At 36.6% G+C, this 25,586-nt stretch overlaps 3 protein-coding genes and 1 pseudogene across 6 annotated transcripts; all 4 read left to right on the forward strand.

The window, feature by feature from the left end:
- The first annotated feature begins 1,474 nt into the window (after positions 1-1,474).
- Positions 1,475-5,458, forward strand: LOC120004826 (ribonuclease H2 subunit A-like). 2 transcript variants are annotated; one of them, XM_038854138.1, is made up of 8 exons: positions 1,475-1,559; positions 1,655-1,726; positions 2,673-2,796; positions 2,878-2,965; positions 3,705-3,842; positions 3,929-4,016; positions 4,113-4,233; positions 5,296-5,458. In XM_038854138.1, exons 1-8 carry the CDS (start codon positions 1,475-1,477, stop codon positions 5,456-5,458), a joined length of 879 nt encoding a protein of 292 aa, XP_038710066.1. The 2 variants fall into 2 exon arrangements, with proteins under 2 accessions (XP_038710066.1, XP_038710067.1); XM_038854139.1 differs by having other exon boundaries at positions 2,932-2,965.
- Positions 5,459-6,347: 889 nt separating this feature from the next.
- Positions 6,348-10,699, forward strand: LOC120004805 (argininosuccinate synthase, chloroplastic-like). The gene is made up of 10 exons (XM_038854115.1): positions 6,348-6,505; positions 6,728-6,786; positions 6,896-6,977; positions 7,384-7,525; positions 7,998-8,046; positions 8,221-8,403; positions 9,007-9,081; positions 9,159-9,344; positions 9,845-9,933; positions 10,018-10,699. Exons 1-10 carry the CDS (start codon positions 6,439-6,441, stop codon positions 10,580-10,582), a joined length of 1,497 nt encoding a protein of 498 aa, XP_038710043.1. The 5' UTR covers positions 6,348-6,438; the 3' UTR covers positions 10,583-10,699.
- A 600-nt stretch (positions 10,700-11,299) lies between these two features.
- LOC120005248 (probable sodium/metabolite cotransporter BASS4, chloroplastic) lies at positions 11,300-25,434 on the forward strand. 3 transcript variants are annotated; one of them, XM_038854776.1, is made up of 15 exons: positions 11,301-11,658; positions 11,763-11,859; positions 12,253-12,360; positions 12,451-12,518; positions 13,245-13,323; positions 14,833-14,891; positions 14,971-15,039; positions 16,058-16,171; positions 17,277-17,298; positions 17,673-17,740; positions 18,160-18,245; positions 19,380-19,509; positions 20,184-20,285; positions 20,369-20,434; positions 20,513-20,779. In XM_038854776.1, the coding sequence occupies exons 1-15, from the start codon at positions 11,479-11,481 to the stop codon at positions 20,561-20,563; spliced, it is 1,299 nt and encodes a 432-aa protein (XP_038710704.1). In that variant the 5' UTR covers positions 11,301-11,478; the 3' UTR covers positions 20,564-20,779. The 3 variants fall into 3 exon arrangements, 2 of the variants coding, with proteins under 2 accessions (XP_038710704.1, XP_038710705.1); XM_038854777.1 differs by having other exon boundaries at positions 20,369-20,779; XR_005469759.1 differs by lacking the exons at positions 20,369-20,434; positions 20,513-20,779 and adding an exon at positions 25,415-25,434 and having other exon boundaries at positions 11,300-11,658; positions 19,380-20,285.
- On the forward strand, positions 23,151-25,031 carry LOC120005255 (annotated as a pseudogene).
- Positions 25,435-25,586: the final 152 nt, after the last annotated feature.

The following is a 25,586-nucleotide window of genomic DNA, read 5'->3' on the forward strand; positions in this document are numbered from 1 at the left end:
AGATAAAAAAAAACGGAAATAAAATTTGTTTAATTTATTAATTTATCCTTATTTTTATGTTAAAATATTATATATAAGGGTAAAATAGATATTTAAGTTATAAATGACTTAATTAGTAATCTCTTTTCCCTCTAAATGACTCCATTTTGGAGAGAAATAATTTTAACAAAAATTTAATAAAATTTTCTTCCTAAATCCCCTCAAATCTCTCCCTTTAATTTTTAATAAACTATCCAAATAAAGGAATTGGAAGGAAACTCTATTTCCATTCCCTCCAAATCCCTCAATCCAAACACACTCTAAAAAGAGGAAGAAGCAATCTGGGATTTCGAGGGGTTTTTCGAAATACTATTGATTTTTTTAGAGCAAACTTTCAATTATAAGTTGGGTCGTCCCAGTAAAGCGGGTCAAAGATATGGGTTCCACCCTTTTGTTTTGGGCAAATACGGGCACAATGGCAAGTATTTTGATGATTTGAGTATTTTTGTACCTTATAATAAGCTTTGTTGACGTTGGGTATTTTGATGATGTGATTGAGTAAACAAAATATATTTATATAATTGTATAAATTTGATGGTTTAATTTTGGTGTGAATGTGTTGTTGTAAAGTAAAGTGAGACTTAACGAAAAAGTGGTTTGATTGACAATCAACTGGGTTAAGTATATGTGTGCTCAAAGTTCGATTATAATGAAAGTCATATTTTTAAAAGTATATAAAAAAAAATAGTAAAATGGGACCCAGGCAAACCAATATATAGGTATGAGTCGTATGACGACTTCCATATCGATATGCCATACCAATTGACCTAACAAAAATGAACCAACATAAAAACATTATTGTAAAACATCATTTTGTTTGTTGGTTCATCAAAAATCACTTTTTACCATCCATGCTCCCTAAAAGAGATGCAAGTGAAAAATTAGGTTTGCCTTCTTACGAAAAGATAACTGCTACATACAAAATATTAGTTTATGGGTGTCCAACAGATACTACAGATGAGTACATGCATATAGGAGAAAGCATGCCATAGAGGCCACAAGCCGATTAGCGAGAAATATTATTGCGATATTTGGGGACGAATACATGAGTGAACCAAATAGCAATGACATTGTCCGATTGTTTTTGTCGTACATGTAAATATTTCGTCCGAAATTCAATACATTTAGAGTCCAGAGATATAAATAATATTTTCATAAATTCTTGATGCCATCCGATCCGAAACTAATTCTTTCCACCCTAGACGTGACCATCTAAATCAAAGCGAAAAAAGAAGAAAATGGCGTGTTTTTTTTTTTTTTATTTAATTAATTAACAATTAATTTCTAATTAAGGATTGTCACTCACTAATCACTATAGACTGGCGAGTTGCTTAAGCAGCCAAATCTACGAAAAACTTGAAAGCCTGCTCTCAAAACCAAAAAACACTTGGTTTTGGCGGGAACGAGGAGGCGACCAAATCATTCAGAATCAATAATGGGATCGGAACCGGCTCTTCCCAAATGGGCGTCGAAGCCTTGTATCATGGGAATCGACGAGGCTGGCCGTGGCCCCGTCTTAGGTTTCTCTTTTCTTTCCTCTCTCATTCGATTGTGTATTCTCATGTCTTTTGGAGATTTATTTTTCTCTGTTATTTTTTGTTAATGTTTATTTTAGGGCCCATGGTGTATGGATGCTTGTACTGCGCTTGCTCCTACCAGAAGAAGCTGGAGAGTTTAAATTTTGCAGGTTCAGCTAATAATGTCGTTGTTCTTGGCATATCTTTGATTTTATTCCATCTGGGTTTTCTTCGGTTTCAATAGGATATAGTATGATTGATGAAGTTTCTACTGTAGAATGTGGGATTTATTAAATGTAATTTGCTGCTTGTCGCAATTCCATCAAATGGAGATTAGTTTTTGCAAATGATTGAGAAGTAGGAACTGTTCTCTAAGGATATTGGTGATGGAGGTGTGATTAGCTGCAACATAAACTAGCTTCCTATTGTTTCCAGTAATATGCCGACCTTTTTTGTTGAAAATTAGAGCTAGTGCACCATTAATATATTTTATCTTCCTAGATGTAGGCACCTGATCATCAAAAGGATGATACCATTTTAGAGATGAATGTCTGTGAGATGGAAAGTCAAGATAATTGCTACAGTACAATATAATATATGATTTAAGGTAATATGATGTCTGAATTACAGGGGTGCAATATATAGGTCATAAGTTCAATTCCTAGAAACAACCTCTCCACATATTATGTGGGGGTAAGGTCTGCGTACATTTTGCTTGTTCCGAACACCGTCCACTGTGGAAGTCTTGTGCGCAGAAGTTGTTTACCTTTTATGATGTTATGATGTCTGAATTCCACTAAATAGTAATACTGTCATGGCACAATCTGATCTAAGATTTAAAGGTAGTATGATGTTTCAAGTCCTCCAAATAGGAACATCTTTTTAGAAATTGTATTGTGTCTTTCCATCTCTTGAGGGTCTTGTTAAACAATTTATTTTCATCTCTCCAAATAGTCCACAGATGTGCCTCTCTGAAATTTGACTATACTTTCATATTCCAGAGAACGACTTCCATTGATAATTTCAATTATGACCTCCTTTTGTTACTTTTTAGTATGTAGGGTATATAGTTTTCTTGTACTCAAATGTTCCCGCTTTCTCTATTATTGTTTGCAGATTCAAAGACACTAAAAGAAGAGAAAAGGGAGGAATTATTTGAAAACTTAAAGGCCGATAATTCTATTGGCTGGGCTGTTGATGTCATAGACCCAAGGGAGCTGTCAGCTAAAATGCTGAAGACGTTAGTAGAAATAATAAAATATTTCTTCTAGTTTGTTCAATCCTCTTCTTCTAATGATTTTTCCTAATTGTTTCTCAACAGGAATAAGATAAACCTAAATGAGATCTCACATGGATCTGCAATGGGCCTGGTCAGTCGGGTGCTAGACATGGGAGTTCTTCTAACCGAGGTAAAAGTCTCTATGTTGGACAGTTGGAGTTGTAGAGTTCCTCATAAATAAACTCTTTGCTGTCTCAAGATGACTAATTTGAATCATACTGTCAATCCTTTTGACCGAGCACGAGAGCATGAACGTAATAAATTACACATTGGTTTACTGCCAAAATCAGGTTTCAGTGAGAATCTGGTTGGATTAACTGAGTAGTAGTTGTGTTTTTATGTCATCAGTGAATGTTATGCATTTTTGCGAGTCATTGATTAGGGCTTGAATATTGTGTCAAAAGATCATTCTTTTTATTGATGAATGATATTGATTTTTTAATTAGTTGATTTTAGTGTGTCAGAAGATTCGAACCTTCAACCTCAAAAGATTATTCTTGAACGAAAAATTTGCTTCTAATACTGGGAGTCTGGCATCACACCATTGAAGTTGCTCACTGTGAAGATTTTCTTCATCATCTCCCTACTTTCTTGTGCCATGCTGGCATCCTGCCTCTGTGAGGCGAATCTTCAGAATCCTATTGGATGTTGTGAGTGTTACGCATAATGCGAGAAGTTCTGATAAGTATTTATGAGTGATAAATCCTATCCTAAACTTTCCTTAATGTGGTGTCCTTCGTTTTCTTAGGCAATTAAACCAATTGGATTACACAATCTTCATTTCATTTGAACTTCAATGGGCCAATTGGACACTGTTGATTATTGCTGCTATATAGTAATGTTCAAAATTTGCAACTTTATATTTTCAGGTTTATGTGGATACGGTTGGAGATCCTGAGAAGTATAGATTAAAATTGTCTGAAAAATTTCCTTCAATTAAATTTGTTGTTGCAAAGAAGGCGGATAGTCTTTATCCAGTTGTGAGTGGAGCCAGTATAGTTGCAAAGGTAATAAGCTCCACCTTCTGTGAATCCATTTTTGTCAAATGACATCAACGGTCAATTCTCTTTTATCTTTATTTTATAACATCCAGGTCACCAGAGACCGAGCCTTGCGAGACTGGGTGCCAGATGAAACAGCTGAAAACATGACGAGGAACTTTGGTTCTGGATACCCTGGAGGTTGGAAGCTTGAGACTTTAATGAAGCTATGATCTATGAATTTATTTCCGGTCATCTTGTTAGTATTATATAAAATCATGTTTTCTTTTGTCTTAGATCCTGAAACCAAGGCCTGGTTGGAACACCACAAACATTCAGTATTTGGATTCCCAATATTGGTCCGATTTAGTTGGGGTACATGCACCTCCTATTTTAAAGACATTGCTCCAGTGTTGTGGTCAGTCCTCTTTCTATATTTCAGCTTGGCTTTTAACTCCTTTATCTCCTTTTTATGTTCTTTGTTACTCCCATGAAGGTCTCTTTGTTGTGGTTGGGGTGGGGTGGGGTGGCTAAAGAATTGAAAAGTAAGAATGACGGAGTAGTGACTTGAAAATCTTCCACCCTCCTAATAAGATTCTAAATAAAAATTTTGTAAATGAAAAGGACCTCTGGTGACAACATTGACTAATATACCAAATGCTGGCCACCAAAGTAATATATTCACCGTTAGTATCTAGATGATGAGATCAAAGGCATCTTTGATCAGATACCAAACGCTGTTGCAAGCCATTATGCAACTTTATCTCATCTAACTCAAGCTTCCCTTTTTGTTGGTTTTTAGCCTCTTTACTGTATTCGACTTGACTTTTTTTAACCATGTTTATCCACAATAAACGCATAATCTTTCATTGTTCTGGTGGGAGCCTTCTCATCTTTTGGCACAAAACTCCTTATTTTCTTGAAGGCCAAACATGCATTTCTGAATTAGTGTGCTTACGCTGTTCATGATGCTCCGTCTAGTGGCGTTTTGAACTTTTGTTGAGGGTGAGAGACTATAATCTGAACTACTCATTTAAGTCAGTTGAGTTGCTTATGCTGCTTGATATATAGTAGCTTCTTGACTTCGTAGTTAAGTGAATGTAATTGGTTACTATTCCAATGTGGAGAAGATATTCTGTAATAGGCATGAAAAAGCTTGATGGTTGAGGTCAGTGGTTCATCAATGTAATCCAGCTCTATAAGCAAATGGCACAGTCAATTCGTTTGAGTACATAGATGGTTTTTGCCTGATGTGGCTTGAAGCTCGAGTTTATCTCAATTTGTACCAGATGATGAATGCCTTTGAGGATATTTCATGCGCCTGCCATTGTGCCTGAATTATTGTGCAATTCATGAGCACTCTTGCACCTTCTCCTTCTGAGTCTCCAGCTTGGAAGTTGGAAGCATATAGATAGATATTTCAATAGATATATTGTTTTCTTGTCAGTTATCATTAATACATATTAGTTTTCTTTTTCAGGGAATCAGATGAAGCTGATGGAGATGATTCTAGTGCTAGTGGTCGCAAACGGCAATTGAAGTTAAGCAGTATCAAGAGAAAGAGTGAAGAAATCGAGTCAAGTGGCAAGGGACGCTGCAAGTTTTTCCGGACCCGTAAGCTTGAGCAAGTTGTTAAATTCTAAAAGATTAGTTTGATTTTTCAGATTACTCTATTGAACTTGCTTTTGGTCTAAAATTAGATTAATGAAACAACAGGAGATGCTTATTTGTATCTAGCTCCCTGGTTAAATACTTAAATGCAGATATAGTACTCTATAGGGAATGCAGGCTAGTTGAATAGCTATGACTTGAGACAAAGGGAGCACAAAACACTTGTTTGCATTTACAGTAATCATTAGTCGAACGACTCCGTTGTTGTAATCAAGGTTCAAGGAAGGAAGTCTTGGGCAGTTCTGGATGCAGTTGCCAGCACTTTTGCTATTACCATAAAGGGGATGGATTACCTGCACCCTCGAACATATGGTGACCTGTTCCCATTATTTTCCCACTCTCCGATGGGCTGGTCATTCGGGCACCATTTCCAGCTCCGACATCAGCACCACGGGCAAATTTGCTGCTGCGTATTACCTTCACGCATGCTGGTGTTCTGTTCCTGTATACCATGATCTTTGTGATCGAATTGCTGCAAGGAATCTATGCATAGTGCTCTCAGTGAAGTCCATTCTCAATCTAAAAACTGCTCAAACCAGTTTTGATTCTTTGAAATAACAGAAAGTATACGATCAATTAGACGGAGAATATATAGCTGAAGAAGCAGCAGTGACATATCCACTTCACATTACAAGAAGTTTACATACACTACTAGTATATTGTACATAGCAAAAACTTTACTTGATAAAAAAATATATATATATATAGCAAAAACTTTAGCAAATTAATGCCTTTAAAAAAGAGAGAGAAATTGGCGAATTAAATAAAAGCCCAAGTCAAGTCGACCGTTACTATACAATACAGCAGCAAAGCTAGGTTTTTGGTCACGTGTGGCGGCTTTGGCTGCTCTGCTTTCTTAAGCTAAAACCCTAGCATTCCTTTTTTCGCTTGTCTTTTGGAAAAGGCGCACTGAGCTTCAACTTCGCGAGTAGAGTTTAACAGAGGCTAGACAATGGCTCTATTGAAGGCTATCTCTACGTCCTCACCCGTCAATTTCGGTTTTCATGGCAGCAGGACAGGTACTTGTGTTGGCATTTATATAATTTTTTTCTCTCTTTATGTGTTTTAGGTCGTTTTGCGTTTGTACTGAAATCAGATTGAAAGGAAGCCACATCATGGGTGTTTTGTTCGGTTTCTGCAACTTTATGTTGGCTTGAAAGTGTCGTGAAGCAGTGTGGTTGCTAGTTTTGATTATTTGCATTACCTTACTTGAATAATCACAGGGTTGATTCCATATGCAGATTCATTGCCTTGTGCACAGAACGTGTTCATGAAGAGGACGTCGTCTTCTCTACAGGAGGTAGAATACTGTCATCTCGTAGATTTTTTATGCATGTACATGTTTGCCTTTGGACAGCTAACATGGGCCTAAACTTTTTAATCTGATTACTGACTTATATTGTTCCCAGTTGGGGGTGAGAGGGAGTGAGTTTCAAGGACAAGCGCTAGTCATCAGTTATGGCAATGTTGCTCGAACTCGTTGTAATGAAGGTGATACTCTGGTCCTGATATTGAACTTCTCTTTTTTTCTTCTCTATCTTTTTTTGTGTGTGTATCTTTAGGGGGTGATATTAGCGACTTTTGTTCGTCAGTTCTGCTTTTTACATGGCTCTAGTAGATCGAATTTCTCACTGCAGACTAGTAATTTTTCATCAATGAGATTTTCCAGAAAGATTGAACCGTTTACTTTAACTAACAACTGCATATGAATGATAAGATATTTCTAATTCCTTTCGTAGATAGTATTAGTTTTTGCAAATCTTGTTCTCATATGTTTCATCTTAAAGATTGCATTATAGGCTGTTTTCGTTCATGAATTCTCCAGATGTTGTCCTCTTTCAGGGAAATATTGTTGATATATCTCTTCCTTGTTTGATGATTTGACCTTGATTTGCAGGTATTCAAGCCGTTTTATCTAGTGAGAGAGAGACAGAAACTTCGGGTAGTCCAAAGAGTGGAGGTCTACGTGGAAAATTGAATAAAGTTGTTTTAGCTTATAGTGGTGGCTTAGACACCTCCGTCATCGTCCCATGGCTAAGGTATTCCATTTCATTGCTGAAAGAATTAAACCACATGGTTCACAAGTCTTAAACTGTTCATTGACTTGAAAAAGGTATAATCTGCAATGTGCAAGAGTATCACAAAGTAGGCATTTATCCATTTATTATCCAAATCAGTGCCCCCTTGTTCAAGAAAACTGTGGACCTTTATTATATGTGCAGGGTGGTATCAAGGGAGTTACTAAAAAGTTTCACTAAGTGGTTTAGCATCTAGATACCTACAATTTAATATCCTTCGTGCTAGGACATTATCTTCTTCAAAGGCTCCATGTTTTCTGTTTAAAAAAATGTAATGCCTGCAGCATTATTTTCCCAACGCTCACATGCCAACTGATGCTTTTATGATATCATTTCTTAAAATACAGTTAACTCCCCTTCCATTTCTTGTGAAATGTTCCCTAGCTTTCTCTCTAATATGTAGTTATATAGATTTTGAATTATTGTGCTTCAGGGAAAATTATGGTTGCGAGGTTGTTTGCTTCACTGCAGATGTTGGTCAGGTATGTCAATGGTGCCAGCATTGAATAATTATCCATGTTTCATACTTTGATGATGCATTTTTATTCTGTAAAATATTGTTCCTTTAACTGCTTAGGTTATGGTTGAATTAGTTGGACACCTAAAGGTCCTAAACTCATATTCTGGATGCTTGATGCCAAATTATGATTTTGCAGGGCATAAAGGAATTGGAAGGTTTGGAAGCAAAGGCCAAGGCAAGTGGAGCTTGTCAGTTAGTGGTCAAGGATCTACAGGAGGAATTTGTAAGAGACTATATATTTCCTTGTTTGCGAGCTGGTGCAGTTTATGAAAGGAAATACTTGCTGGGAACCTCAATGGCTCGACCTGTTATTGCAAAGGTTTGCTCCTATGTTAGAAATTGATATTCGGTAACACCATTCAAAAATTTTTATTCTGCAAGAGTTTTTAGGGGTGTATGGGAAATAAAAAACTGGATCGTCATATATTGTGTGTGGCTGCTTTAAAATAATTGTAGTTATTTTAACATCGTGGTCAAAATTAGAAGTAAACTGAGTTGAGATTTCAAAAAACAAAGGGAAAAAAAAAAGAGTTCAGATTAAACTGGTTTGCCTTTTAGGCTTGGTTTTTGAACATAACTGGAGGTCTTTTCACGATTTCCAAACCACCCCCTAAATTTCTGCATGTGTGCAGATAAATTTCTAATATGCAAAACGAATGTTAATTCTAATTGCATTTACAAAACTAGGGTCAGGGGAAACCTAGTTCTGTTTGTTATGGAGAGAGGTTTATGGTCACTCATATGGTCTCTCTCCTGCCAGATATGTAAGTGTGAAAAACTAGCTTCTGTTTGCAGAGAGTTTTATATTGGCACAACACATTTGTTCTATATGTAATATGCTTATTTTCTTGGATGATAGTTTGTGTGCTGAATATTGTTAGAAAGAAAGTTTCTCGTTTTAATGATGTACTCGAAATGCCAGGCAATGGTAGATGTCGCAGAAGAAGTTGGAGCTGATGCTGTCGCTCATGGATGCACGGGAAAAGGAAATGATCAGGCACGCCTAACAATTATGATCTGTTAAAACCTAACATTTCTCTCTGATGTGATCTGACCTGCTAAATGCTTGTTCAGGTTCGCTTTGAGCTTACTTTCTTTGCCCTGAATCCTAACCTAAATGTCGTGGCTCCTTGGCGGGAATGGGATATCACAGGGAGAGAAGACGCAATTGAATATGCTAAGAAGCATAACGTGCCTGTCCCAGTGACAAAGAAGTCCATATACAGCCGAGACAGGAATTTGTGGCACCTAAGCCATGAGGTTGTTATTACTAAAGTTCTTAACTTTTAATGTTACGTGTCGTCTGCAATTGAAAATGATTACTAAATTATGGTCTTCAGTGTTATATTTTTAATGTGATGGTCTTCATTGTCATTGTTATTATGTAGTATAGGGAGTTTAACACTTTCTAACGCTAAAACAGGATGGCGATAGTTCTTGTCCTGGTGAAAAAAATCAGTTAAATAGGTCTTGACCTAGCAGTTGATAAAAATATTCCAGGGTCATTGTTTCTATATCCTAGACGATCCATTTGATTATTTGAAGACATTTATTTCATCCAATTATAAGCTCATTCTGGCTCTATTACTTCACATTTTAATGATTAATGATGTTAAGAAGTACCTATTGGTTGATTGATGGTTTAAATCATGTATAGTTGCCAAAACACTTCTGCATGTTTTTTTTTGCCCCCTCATCTTCTCAGAATTATTCTGTTTTATTGATTCTTTTGCCTAATTTGCACATACCTGTTACTAAAGGGTGACATCTTGGAAGACCCAGCCAATGAACCCAAGAAAGATATGTACATGATGTCTGTTGATCCAGAAGATGCACCCGATGAACCTGAGTAAGTTGCTTTTGATTGTTGAATTTTGTATTTAACTTTCCTGGGGTCATCCTCTCTTAGCTTGAGATGTATTCATTCTTGTAGATACATAGAAATTGGCATCAGGTCAGGGCTCCCCGTTTCAGTAAATGGGAAGGAACTTTCCCCAGCAGCTCTTCTTACTAAACTCAATGAGATTGGTGGGAGACATGGAATTGGGCGTATAGACATGGTTGAGAATCGATTTGTTGGCATGAAAAGCCGTGGAGTTTATGAAACTCCTGGTGGGACTATTCTCTTCACTGCTGCACGCGAGCTTGAGTCGTTGACCCTTGATCGAGAAACAATCCAAGCTAAGGATTTACTTGCCCTCAAGTATGCCGAGCTAGTTTATGCAGGAAGGTGGTTTGATCCACTTCGTGAGGCCATGGATGCATTCATGGAGAGTATCACTCAGACAACAACCGGTTCTGTAAAACTGAAACTGTACAAAGGCTCAGTTTATGTGACGGGACGAACAAGCCCCTATAGCTTGTACAGGGAAGATATCTCATCATTCGAGAGTGGAGAAATATATGATCAAGCTGATGCTGCGGGATTCATACGTCTCTATGGTCTCCCGATGAGGGTACGGGCAATGCTTAATAAGGATGAGAAAAATGATCCTTGATGACTTGGTTGGGTTATTCCAATTGCTATTTGCTAATGTAATGTTAGCTCGAGTAAATCTGTTTAACAGATGCATTTTTAAAAAGGTAATTACAGCTATTGCATCCTCATATCCTTATTTTTCCCCAGTCTCCATATTTGGTTGATTCAGAGGCGTCATCTTATAGAAATGCGATGGCATTGATTTGTGGAAGAACTGATGAGAAATCAATTTTCAGGGAATTCAATTAACAGTTATAATGTTACTATAATCTTGTTATATACCCCTACACTACATTTCCCTGTGGAAGAATGGAAGGCTATTGTCGGTGTTGTGTCGGTGGGAGAGAAACCGAGTACGACGGATTCGCTGACGGTGCGGTCGGCCAAATAGGACTGACGCTGGTGCGGAAGCAGCGCGAGCATTTGTGAAATGTCGGGGGATAGAGGAAGAAATTAGGGCTATTGGATTTTGATCATGCTTGGAAGATTTTTTTAAAAACTAAAATTTATTAATTCAATATCTAGTTGGCAAAATTTTCAAAAATGATGTTTTATTTGACTTTTTTTTAAAATGTCTTAAATTACATATTTAAAGACACATGTCATATCGGGGTGGCAAAACTTTATCTACACAGAAATTTTGTTCGTTTATTTGTTTGAGGTTATTCTCGAATTTAATTATCTAAATTTAAATAAATAGAAATTAGATTACAAACACTCCTATTGGTTCACACGAAATCCTAGGTGAAACTGAAGGCTATGGTTTACCCGAATTCCAATTGAGGATTAAGCGACACTTCGTCGTCGACAGTTGAGAAATGAGACCACACCAGATACTGTAGTGTGTTCAGGTTTACTTTTTTTTTTTTTTTTTTTCTTCCTTGCCTTGCTCTGTTCGATACTTCGATTACTTCAATGGCGGGAACGCTCCAAGCCATGATTCTCTCTCCTTCCTACATCAACAAACCGGTATCGTTTCCTTTCATGAATCGGCATTTGCCGCCGAATAGCACGCTCCTCTTCACCCGCTCTGTCTCTTCCAGTCGCAATCGCTCGATTTCAACGACCATCAAAGCCCATGAGCGTCCCAATCAGGTTTCAAATTATATCAATAATATGCAGTCTCAATTTCGAGTAGTAATGCCCTTTAGTTATGCTGAAATATTTCTTAAATATTGATGCTACATGATGTGTTGCAGATAGATGATGGCCATGGAAGTAAACGTAATCCCTCGAAGGACTTGAATTGGGGTGAAAGGCTGTTCAACTTTGCCGGAAACAATTTTCTTCCGTTAGGTAATCTAACTTATCAGCCTGTTTGGAAGTAATTCTTTTGATAGAAATTCTACTTCTAAAACTTGGTTCATTTTCATATTTTGCGAGCTCAATGGAATTGTTATTGGTAGTTGGTACATCATTAAAACTTAAAACAAGCTGTCCAGAAGAAGTAGATTGATACTGGACCTTTACATTTAGTTTCAAAAAAGAGTAGTGAGAGTTGATATGGTTGTCAAGTTGTTTGGATGTTTAATCAGATTTATTTGATTTTAAATTCTTCTTTACTGTGTCCGTTTTGTTTTGGATAAAATCATATTAGAATCATCCATAAGGTCGTTTGTGTTTTTACGATGCCGTTGGGGTTATTATCTGATAATTGTTATTTGGTTTATTTGTGTGACTATATTGCAGCTCTTGTTAGTGGAGTAGTATTGGGATTTGTAAATCCTAGCCTCGGTTGCCTTGCTGACCGATACTATCTCTCAAAGTTTGGCACATTTGGGATATTTATAATCTCTGGTTAGATATTGAGCCTCTTCCATTCTTCATTAATTATGCATGATATCTTCTTCTCATTTTATTTTTCTTTCTCCTTCATGTTAAAAATAGGTTTGACTTTGCGTAATGGAGATGTTGGTGCTGCCATGGAAGCGTGGCCTGTTGTAATCTTTGGACTTGTATGTCCTCAATATTCTTATTGATATTGTTTTCTTGTCTCTCTTCCTCTAGTATTTTTTTTCGTGGAGCATGGGCTTCTCTTAAAGCAATCCTAGGTCTAGAATATGAATACTGTGAATTTGGGATAGAGAATCATGAGATCGATCTAAAACACCCAAAATTTCAGCAAGTGTACTCCCCCAAACACAAGAAGAATGATGGTGCAAGGCCAAGCACAAGAAATATTGCAAGAACAACCTCTAATGACTCTGAACCTTACCTATGTTATGTTAGGGACAGCAAGCAATAAGGACTATGAGACTTCATAAGGAAAGGCAATAAAAGTGTAAAACAGCTTGGGTAGCAGCAGAAACTAAAGATAGGACCTTAGGAAAATAGAAACAGAGACCAACACTCTTGGTTATCAGATACTTTGAATCAAATCAATTTTGGTCAAGATATACTTTCTTCATCTGGGCTCGATTTGCACCTTCATGGCAAAAGAGTAGGAAAAGAAAAGAAAATTAAAAAAAGAGGAGAGACTGTGGCTGATTCTGGGAGAGATGATATAATGTTAGAGGAGCAGCATTAAGAGTGGATCTGAAAGGGAAAAGTAGTTTCGCCATCTGCACGTCAGCCTCTTTCACTATGTAGTTTATTTTCAGTGAATCTTAGCAATTCTTTGCATTTGTTTTCTGTTGATGCCAGCATCCATGTTGGTAATCTGTTGATATCTTCTATTGCAGTGCTCCATTCTATTTTTTACGCCATTCTTTTCAAAGATAGTTTTGCAAATTCGTCTCCAGCCTCAAGAATTTGTCACAGGTTTGTCAATTTGACTTCTTTTTTTTATCGTGTTTGTGATCAAGTTTCTTCATCTTATTTTATGAAATTAATTTGGAAATGGGATTTAAATAATAATTTATTGCAAATTGTGATTGCTTTTAATGAATGAAAATGATTTCCACAGGCTCTAGCTAATTGTCACAGGGCTGGAAACGCTCTACTGTTTTTAAATTTAACCATTGCGTTACTGAGTTTGGACTTTGAAGAATGAATATTGTTGTCTTTGTAGCTCAGGTTCTTCTTAGTCAAGCGTCCTTGAACATGCAAACAAGTTTATTTTGTTTCTAGGATCATCTAAAGTTGCCTGAAAATGTTTTTGAGTTCTCTAGTTTGATTTGAACACGGGTCTTTAGAAAAATTCCTGTGTAGGTGGGTGTTAAGTTTGGTAATTTGATAATGTTTTAAATTTTTTTAAGGTTTAATGATGGCGTTTGTATCATGTACCTAAGTTTCTGCAAGTACCAATGTACATTAATATTCTTCATTTTGGTGTGAAACTTGTACAGAGCCTAAACTAGCAAGTTAGACACCTACAAACATCTATTTGCCCTTTATGGATACCATCCACTCTACTTAAAGTAATGAACTGTATACAAGTGAGAGTTTGAAATGTATATTCTAGTTTGACACATTCTTCCTCCAAATTTATCTTAGAATTTTTGCAAATTGTGAATCAAGAACTTTTCACTGCCAAGTTGTAAGTTTTCAAGAAAAGGGCATTATTTCTTATAATTAATATGTCTGTGTTTCTTGCTTTCTCAAATTCATGCTTCTGCGTTACGCTATAAAATTTAGGAATCAGCTCCACATACTGATTTTATGCAATCGTGCTTTGGCCTTATTTCACATTCAACTCGTAAGTTTCTCATCTCCTAGTGCTATTGTTCTTCTTACCATTCTTTTTGTCTGGAATATATTAATATAACAAGCATTCTCCCTTGTAGTTGCATTTATTGGTCTTTGATGCACATGTGGAGGTGGCAGTAAGGGTTCTTGCAGAACTATGGCCCACCAAACCCTCGAGATATTGCGAAGTTGTAAAGCAAAAAAACTTGAAACGGTCGAAACTTTTATCTGGCACCATCATACACTTGATGTATCCTATGGATACTGTCAGATTAAAATATTTCATTAAGTAAACTTTTTTCAGTAAGTAGATATCTTTAAATGAATAACGTGTGAGCCTGTGAGGGAGGTATAAAGCTAGGATTACAGATAAAAGATTGACTAGATATCGAGGGTCTTTAACTAGATATCAAGGAACAAACTGTTTTAGGTTTCTGCTGAGAATCCTTCATATATCTTGGAGCCAAATAATAGTTCTTTGATTGTCTTTTGCCATAACTTAAGCCTAGATACCACCTTCAAATTTCACAAAACTAGTTACCTGTGTTTTCTTTTTCTTAAATACAACATAGGTGCATTATTGAAAGCATCATTGATTGTTCTCTATTTGATCGGAAAATTAATATTGTATGTTTCTTGCAGGCCTGGCTCTATTTAGTTGTATGCCTACTACGTTATCAAGTGGAGTGGCACTTACTAATGTATGCTTATTGAATTGGTTTTTGTATCAGTTATCTTTCGTGTTTTCCTTTAGAAGCTGATTTTGTTTCTTGAATGCAGCTTGCTGGAGGAAATTCTGCACTTGCTCTTGCAATGACAGTGATATCTAATCTTTTAGGAATTATGATTGTAAGTTTCTCTGTCAAAATCCCATCCTTGGTGTCTAGTTGTTTTCTTTGCAGTGACATGGTGGTGAATATTGATAATTTAAGTTATGGTACTTATGTCTCTTGATACACTATGTTATTTTTAAAAGATCTATGTAGTATAACTTATATGTTATTTGTGAGTGTCAGTCGGACATAGCTGATTATGCATTCCCTTTTTCTAGTCCATTTCATAGCATTCACAGTTTTAAAAACGTTAGAGTTTTCTGTTGTTTAAACATGAAAAGGTCGTGCTACATCCTCTTAGTGTTGATCTATATATTTTTGCGACATTAGCGCTTTTCTGATACTTTCTTCACTTGCTCTATAGTGTGTCTGAATGAGTAAACCGAATCCGGAATTGCAGCTTCTGTTTGTCCTTTGACCATTTCGACTCACAATTCCTTTTCTGTAGAACATATTGCTATTGTTAGATGATATATACATACACCAATTTCTCCAACAACCTGTTCAGAGTGTATTTACTCATATTTGGTGAAAATATTTTTCTATATGCTATTTTTGGGTATATGATTGTGTATGTTTTGTACTCAGAGAGAATAGCATTTGGTGAAAGGTTCTGACAATCAAGTATGGGGGCAGGAGAGGTGGGTGGATGGCTTCAGTCAGTAGTGGGATCATGATGTTTGATTATTGTAAAAAAAAAATCGAAATGATTAGGTGGCTTTTTGTTGAAACTTGCATGCAGATTGAAAAAATTGAAATCAATATGGAGTTTTATCAGTCAGAAGGGTTGAATTTTGTTGTAAAAGCATTCCAAATGATTAGGTGGCTTTTTGTTGAAAGTTGCATGCAGATTGAAAATGCTGAAAGCAATATGGAGTTTTATCTGTCAGAAGGATTGAATTTTGTTCTTTCTCCCCCACCAGAGTGAGAGTGCACACACAAATATTACACATTTGGTGTTTTCTGTGCATGGTGTGTTTGGCTAGTTTGCCTTGATCATCAAAATTAGTCCAAGTACATTCATTTGTTTCCAGGTTCCATTTTCGATTTCTAGATTTATCGCTTATGGAGTTGGTGTATCTCTTCCAACTGAACAACTATTTAGAAGTCTGGTCATCACACTTTTAATCCCTCTTATCGTGGGGAAGGTAATATCTCCATCTCCATTCTCTCGATTTAACATTTTAAATGAAATTAGGCCATCTCTGCTATGTCAAGAATTGATATTTTTCACCATTTGTTTTTTTTTTTTTTTTCTTTCTCTCTCAATATATTTACTCCTTAAGAACGATTTCCTACTTATATCTTGAGAGTGAGAGTGAAAATTTCTTTAGTAAAAGTACTTTTTAATGAATCATTATGAAAGCTAAAGAACTATTTAAGAATCTGTGGACTTTCACCTTGACAAAGTAACTTTTCAGATTCATAACATTAGAATTTTTTTAGATACTTCTATAAAATATTGGCAAATGCGAATACTTGCTTCTTTATTATTTCTTCCTAAATTGTTTCTTTACATGTAATGAAGCTCGAGACTATTAAATTGTAACATGACCAACATATTTTAATTTTGCTAGGGCTTAAAGCACGCAATGAATTGATCTGATAATAAGTTCCAAAAGAATGATAACTTGGGAGTTGGGACACTTCATGCTTCTAGGAAGCTTTAGATAAGTTCCAGCTGGTTGGGCATCCCCATTTTCGGGTACTCATCTTTGTTGAAGCTTGGCCAAAAATTTACTCAACATTGACGAGGGAAACTGTAGAAGATACCTAATGAACTCTAGATCAAACTCAGACCACAGTCCTCAATTATTCTGGTGTTTAAGCTTGCGTTTCCCTGATCTCCTCCTTCTCTGGATCTCTTCTTTGAGTTTGAGTGGTTATTATAAAATTTGGGTCCATCCGTCTTGTTGCGCATAGGATTGACCATATTGGAAGCAGACTGCAGTGACCACCCACATTGTTGCAGATAGGATTGACCCTATTAAAATTTGGGCCAACAGTTTACAGTGAACCGCCAAGAAGCATGAGGATGCATTCTCAGTTTTATTTTCTTCCCAGGGCCTGAAAATGAAAAAACATAAAGTTTCCCTGCATCTTTTTACTTTACACAGTGTACTCACCTGGCTCTTGAAGTGTTTTTTTTGTTGGCACCATAGATTAAATGATTTTTATTGATCCTGTAATACACATCGTCAGCTTGTTTTATTTTCTTTTTTCTTGTTCTAATACGTGCCTTTCAAATTACAGGTTTTCCGAGAGTCCTTCAAAGGTAGAATGTCTCATAGCCTTTATGCTAATTAGAAATTTATTGGCCCTCTTAGCATCAGATGGAATCAAATATTATGGACTGAGGCTATTGCATGTTCTAGAAGTAGTAGATTGGTGAGAATATAATAGCACTATATTTTGGTTTGAAGTCTTCTACAATGATCTGGCTTAACGTTGAGCAAAGTTGCGTTATACTTTTGCTTATATTACATTATGATTTTTTGCAGCAAATAAATAAATGCCGTTTGATATCCAGTGGGACTTTCATTAATTAATTTATCTATTTGATGCTACTTAGATGGTGGCTGTTTCAAATACTTTCTTAAGTTAAACAAAGGTACTGCTTTCTTTAGTTCTGATAAATGTGCATTACAGGCTTGGGAAACTTTGTTGATCAAAACCGGAAGCTTTTTTCGAAAGTTAATGCAATGCTTCTCAGTTTGGTAAGTTCCATAGCTGGGTAACTTCCTTTTTTTGCAACTTAAATATTAAGTGTGTACGGGCATCTACTGGACAACTTCCTTCCACTCTCATGCACTCCAATGACCTGCGTCGAATAAGACGTCAGAGATCGAAGGCCATTGGGAGGCTGTCGATCCTCTGATGCCTAAGTTATAATTGAGCAGTAAGATATGTGTATACGAATGAAATGTAGTGGCTAGGGATTTTCACTCTTACCTCTTTATGATGCATTACCTCCTATTTATAAAATACCTTACTAGGGTTTCTTCTGATTTCACTAACACCATCTCCTTCATTCACCTCCATATGGTCCCTCTCTCCTCTCCCTGTTTCTTCCCTTCCCCCGCCCCCTCCTAGTTTTTTGACATTCATTACTTTCTTGAGTTGCTACATTTTTCAGGTTCCATGGATTCAAGTTAGCAGGTCAAGATCACTGCTACTTTTGGTCAAGCCGGAAGTTTTCCTTGTAGCCATATTGATGGGAATGTATGTTTTCTAGGCATAATTCCTTTGATATTGGTGTTCTGGTCTAATGCTCTTTACATTTGAATGCTGAGCTTCATATATGCCTCATGGATTTTTGTTGTTTCCCCTGAATGCACTAACCTTTCAATGGCAACAACGATATTTTGAGAAATATTTTTGCCTCCTTCATTCTCTCTCTTATCCCTTCAAATCATCTCTTGGCGGCCATTAAACCCTAAACTCACAGTCATCTAACATCTTTTTCTTTGCCTAATTTATCTTTGAATATTTCTCAAATGAATGGAAAACACCAAGATGACTTGGAGATAAATCACGTGGATGGAATGGATTTTCATTTTTCTATTTTTCTTTCTTTCGCCAGATTACTGTAGTTAAGGAATATTGAAGATCCCATGGTCGTAGAGAAAATAGGTGATGTTCTGTAGATCATTGGAAGATATATATTACATAATGTTACATACAGGAGGGAGAGACAAAGGTGGAGGGGGGTAGATGACTTAGAGGTCTACCTATATAGATGGTTGGAATGGATTTCATTTTTTCTTCTTTTCCTCCTTTCCCTGATTGATGTGATCAAGTAATCGAAGATCCCATGGTAGTAGTTAGATCGCTGGAAGATACATAATGTTGCAGAGGAGCGGGGCAGGGACAGAGTGAAAAAAGAAAACAATTGGCAAACTATACATAAATGTATCATACTCCTTATTAAGATGCTGTGCAGAACTTATATAGATGGTTGGAATGGATTTCAATTTTCTTCTTTTCCTCCTTTCCTTGATTGATGTGATCAAGTAATCGAAGATCCCATGGTAGTAGTTAGATCGCTGGAAGATACATAATGTTGCAGAGGAGCGGGGCAGGGACAAAGTGAAAAAGAAAAGAATTGGCAAACTATACATAAATGCATTAAGATACTGTGCAGAAAAAATGAATGCATCAACCTGACTTTAGTATTTCTTTTCACTGCATTACGTTTTTTTGGATGAATTTTTCACTGTATAACAATAACATGAACCAATGCGGAGGGTGGAACAAAGCTTACATGACCAATTTGAAGTACTCAGTTCATGCATGACCTTCTGTTATCATTGACTTTGTTTTTGGTAGTTGACAAGAAGACTGTTTGTTTTGCAGGCTTCTGCATCTCATGCTATTATCTTTTAACATTCTTGCAAGTCAGAGCCTCTCTGCTGTTTCTGGTGGCAGCCAATCAGTGTTTGCCAAGAAGGAAAATTCCAGTGCCCTTATACTTGTGGCAAGCCAGGTTACGTAGTATTGTCCCTTCAAAATAATATTTGTTTTTCTATACTGCTATCCATATATGCATGGATTTTCTCCGATGAAAATGGTAAACTATATGATGTGCTTGCATTTTGCTGGATCCATATTAACCCAAGTTTTTAGCTTTTTGGATTGATGTTTCTTCCTATAAGAACTATACTGATCAAAATGTTTTTTAAAATGAGAATCAACGGAGGGAGGTAGGGCAACACAGTAGAGAAATAAAAATGGGAAAGTTTTGTGTGGTCCTGTAGATATTAGTGCTTTTTAAAAATATTTCTGTAAGTTTAGGCTTTGTAATCAATAGTTCTTTCCTTTGATAATGTTGGAGCACACACCCAAGCCAAAATTAACTTTTGGAAAATGAAAAGAGTTGTGAAGGGTTTATAAGTGTTGGGATGGACCTAGACTCTTAAGTCATGGCTTTTGAGTAATGGGCTTCCATCCAATGCTAATAGACCAATGTTAGACCCATGTAATGTGGGCTCACCCCCGGCCCAAAATGTCAACAGATAATTAAGAATATATTTGAGAAAAAAGATTGGATTGAGATTTTTTTTTTAATGTGGATGTTATTTGGTTGACAAAGGAATTATTTTGTGCTGCTTTTGTTGAGGTGATGGTTGAGGCTTGATGTGTTCACATGGTTCTCTGTAGAAAACCCTGCCAGTATTGGTGGCAGTTGTGGAGCAGCTTGGCGGTGCATTTGGTGAATCTGGACTGCTGGTTCTTCCTTGCGTTGCAGCACATTTAAATCAAGTTGTTTCTTATCACCGCTCATTCATTTTTGTTCCCCTTTTAAACTTTCTACCCTGTGGCTTCTGACTCCTTAATTTTTGCAGATTATTATGGATTCCTTCATAGCCAACTTCTGGCTTCAGAAAGGTCTCGCATCAAATAAAGCCAAGGTATCCTAACTAATGAGAATGCCAACCATGATTGCTCTCCACAGGCAACATATATACACTGTTTGTACTGTGTTGCAGGTGCAAGTAGTTAGTGAATCTGGTGATAGCATCTCCTTCAAAAGGATTTAGATTCACAAGAGCAATGGTGATCGTTTTAATAATCTGTATCTGCATGTGATCCTCGATCGATCCTGTATCTATCAGGTGTCTCCTTGTACAATGGTTAAATCCCAAATGACAGTACCTGTTAATGGTTGTTGACTTGGTTTATAGCAACCAGTTTTGAAGGGAAAATCTGGAAGATTGTAGCATTCTCTGCAAATCAAAGCTTTTCAGATTTTGGATCTTCTTATGCACATTGCCCTTCCCCAACTACAAATTTATCTGCCAAATGTTGCAAAAAAAAACATCTAGAATTGACAACAACGTGAATGTACTTGTGGAAGCATTGTCAATTTGTTTTGTCATTCTGTTCAAGAGTTTGAAGTGGCTCATCTCCACATATTCTAATTCTATTTCCTGGAGCAAGAGTTGGAATTTCAATTGCAAAAACATTTATCAGTGGACTTGTAGGCCCAATCTTGGAAGGACTCCAAAGCCCACCAAGGCATGGTTCCAGGGGAGGAGGCCCACCTTCAATGGGCCTAATTTTCAGGTCCATATGGGTTTGCTACATTATCAGAGTAAACAAATTGGGCTTTCAACCAACAAAAAGCCCATTAGTAGGAGTAAACAACTATGATTGATTATGGCCCACTCATAAGATACTGACTACAAGTCTACACCTTCAACGTGGAAGCAACACAAGCCACAGAGTACAACCTGGAGCAATTACAATGGTTGGTTTTTGTTGGGTGAACAAAAAACAATATTGGGTTTCACCTTTATTATACAAAAAGTCAAGTTAAACACGTCTCCCAGTCAAATCAGTGAAACACGTATCTCAATAAAACCACGTCAGTAAAACACAAATTCCTATACGTTATCTATTCTCACCCAACATGGAGGTTAACAATATTTCATGTCTCTGTGTTATCCACAACAAAATTACACCATAGCATAAATTCTCAATACAGCTACATCAACAAAACACGTCTTCCAATACAATCACATCAACAAAATATAAAACCTCATACATTTTTGTTGGCCCAATAAAAATAACTCATTGTGCTTGCTCTCAGAGTTTGGTGTTTGATGTCTTCTTTGTTGTTAAACGACATCTCACTCAGTGATGAAGGGTGACGTGTGCAAAAATTGTTAGCAATGTGTGAGATCTCAGAGCAATTGGAATGGTGTACATTTTGTTGGGCATGGGAGGCAAAAATGTAACTTTTTTTTGCCCATTAAAAAATTTTGTACTCCAACAAGGCCTATTTTATTTGTTGGTCTCTTTTTAATTGGCCAACATGAGGGCATGGAACATGCAATGCTTCCATGTTGGCTCAAAATGGGACCCACATCTCACACACACTCATATTTTTATCTTTAAATTAATAATGAATTTCACCTCTATTATAGAAAAATCATGTTAGTAAATTTACATCATTATGCCAATACATTTTTTTTTTCTTCAACCACATCAATAAAACACGTATTCCAACTCATTTTGTTGTCTCCAACAAAAAATTACCACTGGGATTACTCTCAGTTCCAATCCCAATTGATACTACTTCTGTGATAATTGATAAAGAAGTCATCTCACATTCTATAACCTTAAAAAATTAAAGCTCATAATATGTCCAAAAATATGGGACAATTAGACACAATTGGAAATATATGTTCCGGAGCATTTTAAAAATATTATCAATAAAGACACAACTCATTAAATTATTTATTATGTCCTTTTTTCATTTAATAAAATTAAATAATATTAATTAATGAGCGCTCTATTTCTTCTCTCACATTTTCTACAAACATGACATCATCATTTTTGACCCTTTTGTTTTTCTTAAACGAAACTTTAAAATAACTTATCTCTCAAAAGAAAATACTTGACAGATTTCGAAAAAAAAAATTATATATTCTAAATCGATGTGGAAAGTTTTTTTAAAATAAATTCATTGTCGATCTATTTTGAGATGTATCAACCATGAATTCTTGATTGAAAAATTATGGCTGCCATCCTATGAGCCAATGTAATGGTGGAGACTAATTTATTGTTTACAAGAAAACGACCTTTGTGTGGCAAAGCTTTTTATATGGTTGTCATGGCACACACCTTGGTCTTTGAATATTGGAATTCACTATCTGACGCACCACTCATCTCTACACTACAGTCCGCCGGAACTGTAATATCACGTAAACCAGGGTGAAAAAAAAATCGGTTCCGAATCAGTTTTAGGTGACAACAACGCATGTTTACGAAATATTTACATGTCTGGACTATAATCCGGATTGGATTTCAGACGTTCTTAATTGACCAAACCTGAATTGGTTTAAATCCACATAAGTAAACCGAACAATAACCTAATCCGGGTTAAGGTTCGGATAACATGTTGATGTTTAGACTCGAATCTTGTTTTAAACCGGGCAAAAATTTTATGTTTAGATTCGAGTTTCGAACATATAACTTATGTGTAGACTTGATTTAATCTGGATCGAACAGATCGATTATCTAAATCGGACAGAGTTGTATCAATTATCTAAATCGATTATCTAAGTAGGTTCATTCTGAAATTGTGGCTAGATTTGATAAGCAAGTTTGGAATCAGTTTCTAATATTCAATCCGATCAAATGGCTTCCAGTTTTGCTGATTCTTGTTAATGAGTATATGCATTTTTCAGGGATGCTAAAGGAACTGACCGCTATTTTGTTGATTGGGTTGTTGGCATGGGCATATCAGGCCTCCCACCCTCCCCCTCCCTGTACTTGTGGCTCCCCTGGTTGTCCTCCCGTTACAGCACCCAGAATAAAGCTTAGGGATGGAAGACATTTGGCCTACAAGGAGCACGGTGTGTCTAAACAAATGGCTAAATATAAGATAATATACATTCACGGCCTTGATAATTGTATGCACGGTGAAGCGATTGCATCAAGAACATCTCCTGTACGTAATTCTATACTTTCAAATCAATAGCTGTCTTGAATCTCTTTGAATTCTGAAGTTTATTCTGGTTTGTTTTGTAGTAGTCTTGGTCTATTATGTTCATGGTGGATGTTTCATTTGTCAGGAAGTAATTGAGGAATTAGGAGCATATGTTGTATCTTTCGACAGACCAGGGTATGGGGAAAGTGATCCGGATCCAAAGAGAACTGCAAAGAGTTTTGCATTGGATGTTGAAGAGTTGGCTGATCAATTAGGACTTGGATCCAAATTTTATGTGATTGGCTATTCAATGGGAGGCCAGCTTGTTTGGGACTGCCTCAAGTATATCCCTCATAGATAAAATAGTGTTCTACTACCTCCAGCACAGATAATGAAATAAGTATGGAGAGACGAATCACCAGAATCCTACTTAATAATTTAAATCTTGAGATAATCTTGAGTTTTTCTTGTTTGCTGTGGAAAATGTTGAAGCTGAATGGAAAATCATTGTTCATGAAAATTTGTAGCATAATTTATTTTCGGATGTATTCAAAATGTATACCACTTGATATATCTCTACTTTTCTTTGAATTTACTTGTTTCTTGATGGATGCCTGAGATGCTTACAGGTTAGCAGGAGCAACACTAATCGCGCCTGTCATAAATTACTGGTGGCCTGGCTTTCCTTCTAACTTATCTAAAGGAGCCTTCAGTGGATTGCTGCCACAAGATCATTGGGCGCTTCGTGTTGCTTACTATGCTCCATGCTTAACTTACTGGTGGAACACTCAGAGATGGTTTCCTCCGTTTGCGATTACAGCTGGAAATATAGGGGCTTTCTCTCGCCAAGATATAGAAATCATATCCACATTTCCCAAAGAAAACCCTCGCCAGGTACCTCAAAATCGCCAGGTACCTCAAAATTTTCTGTTGTGAGGCTGCGTGTGCAGAAAAGAACCACGAACCGCGTCTCTATGTTTATGCCTAGATTTGATCATTCATGCAAATCTTGTGAACCCTTGATTCTACTAGTGAGGGTTCTTTCTCGTTTGTTGCTCACAACTGCAAAAAAAATAATCTATGATTGTGTCCCCTTCTTTAAGCCATACCAGATTTCGGACATTTGACACTTTCTACAAAAACTCTTATGCAGGCATATATAAGGCAGCAAGGCAATTTTGAGTCCATATATAGGGACCTGAAGATTGGATTTGGGAAACCAGAATATGATCCCATGGATCTCGAGAACCCTTTTCCTAATAATGAAGGCTCGGTTCACGTATGGCAGGGTGACGAAGATTTTAGACTTGTCCCTCTGATCCTGCAGCGCTATGTTGCTAAAAGGCATCCATGGATACGTTATCAGGAGCTAAAAGGTGCTGGACACTTATTTCCGTATCGCAGTGGACCGAGTGAAGCTATGCTGAAGGCACTTCTACTTGGGGAAGTTGCAGCATCATATTAATTTCTTAATTTTTCGGATTAATGTTTCTTCCTGTAAGAACCATACTGCCAGTACTCTATGAGAATCAACATAATTGAGAAATAAAAATGGGAAAGTTCTGTGTGTTCCTCTAGATATTAGTACTTTTTGAAAATATCTCTATCAACTTAGGCTTTGTAATCAATAGTTCTTTTCTTTGATAATTAAGAAGAACAAAAAAAACTTGGATTGACAATTTTTTTTATGTGCATATTATTTGCTTGAAAAGGAAATTCTTTTTTGCTGCTTTTGTTGAGGCTTGATGTGTTCACATGGTTCTCTGTAGAAAACCCTGCCAGTACTGGTGGAAGTGGCGGAGAGCAGCTTGGTGGTGCATTTGGTGAATCTGGACTGCTGGTTCTTCCTTGTGTTGCAGGACATTTAAATCAAGTTGTTTCTTATCACCTCTCATTCAATTTCCCCCCCTTAAAGCTTTCTACTCTATGGTTTCTGACTCCTTAATTTTTACAGATTATCATGGATTCCTTCATGGCAAACTTCTGACTTCAGAAAGGTCTCGCATCAAATAAAGGCAAGGTTGCCTAACTAATGAGAATGCTGACCATGATTGCTCTCCACACAGGCAACATGTTTGCTACACTGTTTGTTCAATGTTTCAGGTGCAAGCAGTTAGTGAATCTGG

The sequence above is a fragment of the Tripterygium wilfordii genome, chromosome 9 (assembly GCF_013401445.1).
Source record: "Tripterygium wilfordii isolate XIE 37 chromosome 9, ASM1340144v1, whole genome shotgun sequence".
NCBI classification, from domain to species: Eukaryota; Viridiplantae; Streptophyta; class Magnoliopsida; order Celastrales; family Celastraceae; genus Tripterygium; species Tripterygium wilfordii.

Coding starts and splice junctions, on each gene's coding strand:
- LOC120004805 (XM_038854115.1), top strand. CDS start 6,439: ATGGCTCTATTGAAGGCTATCTCTACGTCCTCACCCGTCAATTTCGGT. Junction 6,787..6,895: donor CGTCGTCTTCTCTACAGGAG/GTAGAATACTGT, acceptor TATTGTTCCCAG/TTGGGGGTGAGAGGGAGTGA. Junction 9,345..9,844: donor TGTGGCACCTAAGCCATGAG/GTTGTTATTACT, acceptor CTGTTACTAAAG/GGTGACATCTTGGAAGACCC.
- LOC120005248 (XM_038854776.1), top strand. CDS start 11,479: ATGGCGGGAACGCTCCAAGCCATGATTCTCTCTCCTTCCTACATCAAC. Junction 12,519..13,244: donor CTGTTGTAATCTTTGGACTT/GTATGTCCTCAA, acceptor CTTCTATTGCAG/TGCTCCATTCTATTTTTTAC. Junction 13,324..14,832: donor GCCTCAAGAATTTGTCACAG/GTTTGTCAATTT, acceptor TGTTTCTTGCAG/GCCTGGCTCTATTTAGTTGT.
- LOC120004826 (XM_038854138.1), top strand. CDS start 1,475: ATGGGATCGGAACCGGCTCTTCCCAAATGGGCGTCGAAGCCTTGTATC. Junction 2,797..2,877: donor TCAGCTAAAATGCTGAAGAC/GTTAGTAGAAAT, acceptor GTTTCTCAACAG/GAATAAGATAAACCTAAATG. Junction 2,966..3,704: donor TGGGAGTTCTTCTAACCGAG/GTAAAAGTCTCT, acceptor TTATATTTTCAG/GTTTATGTGGATACGGTTGG.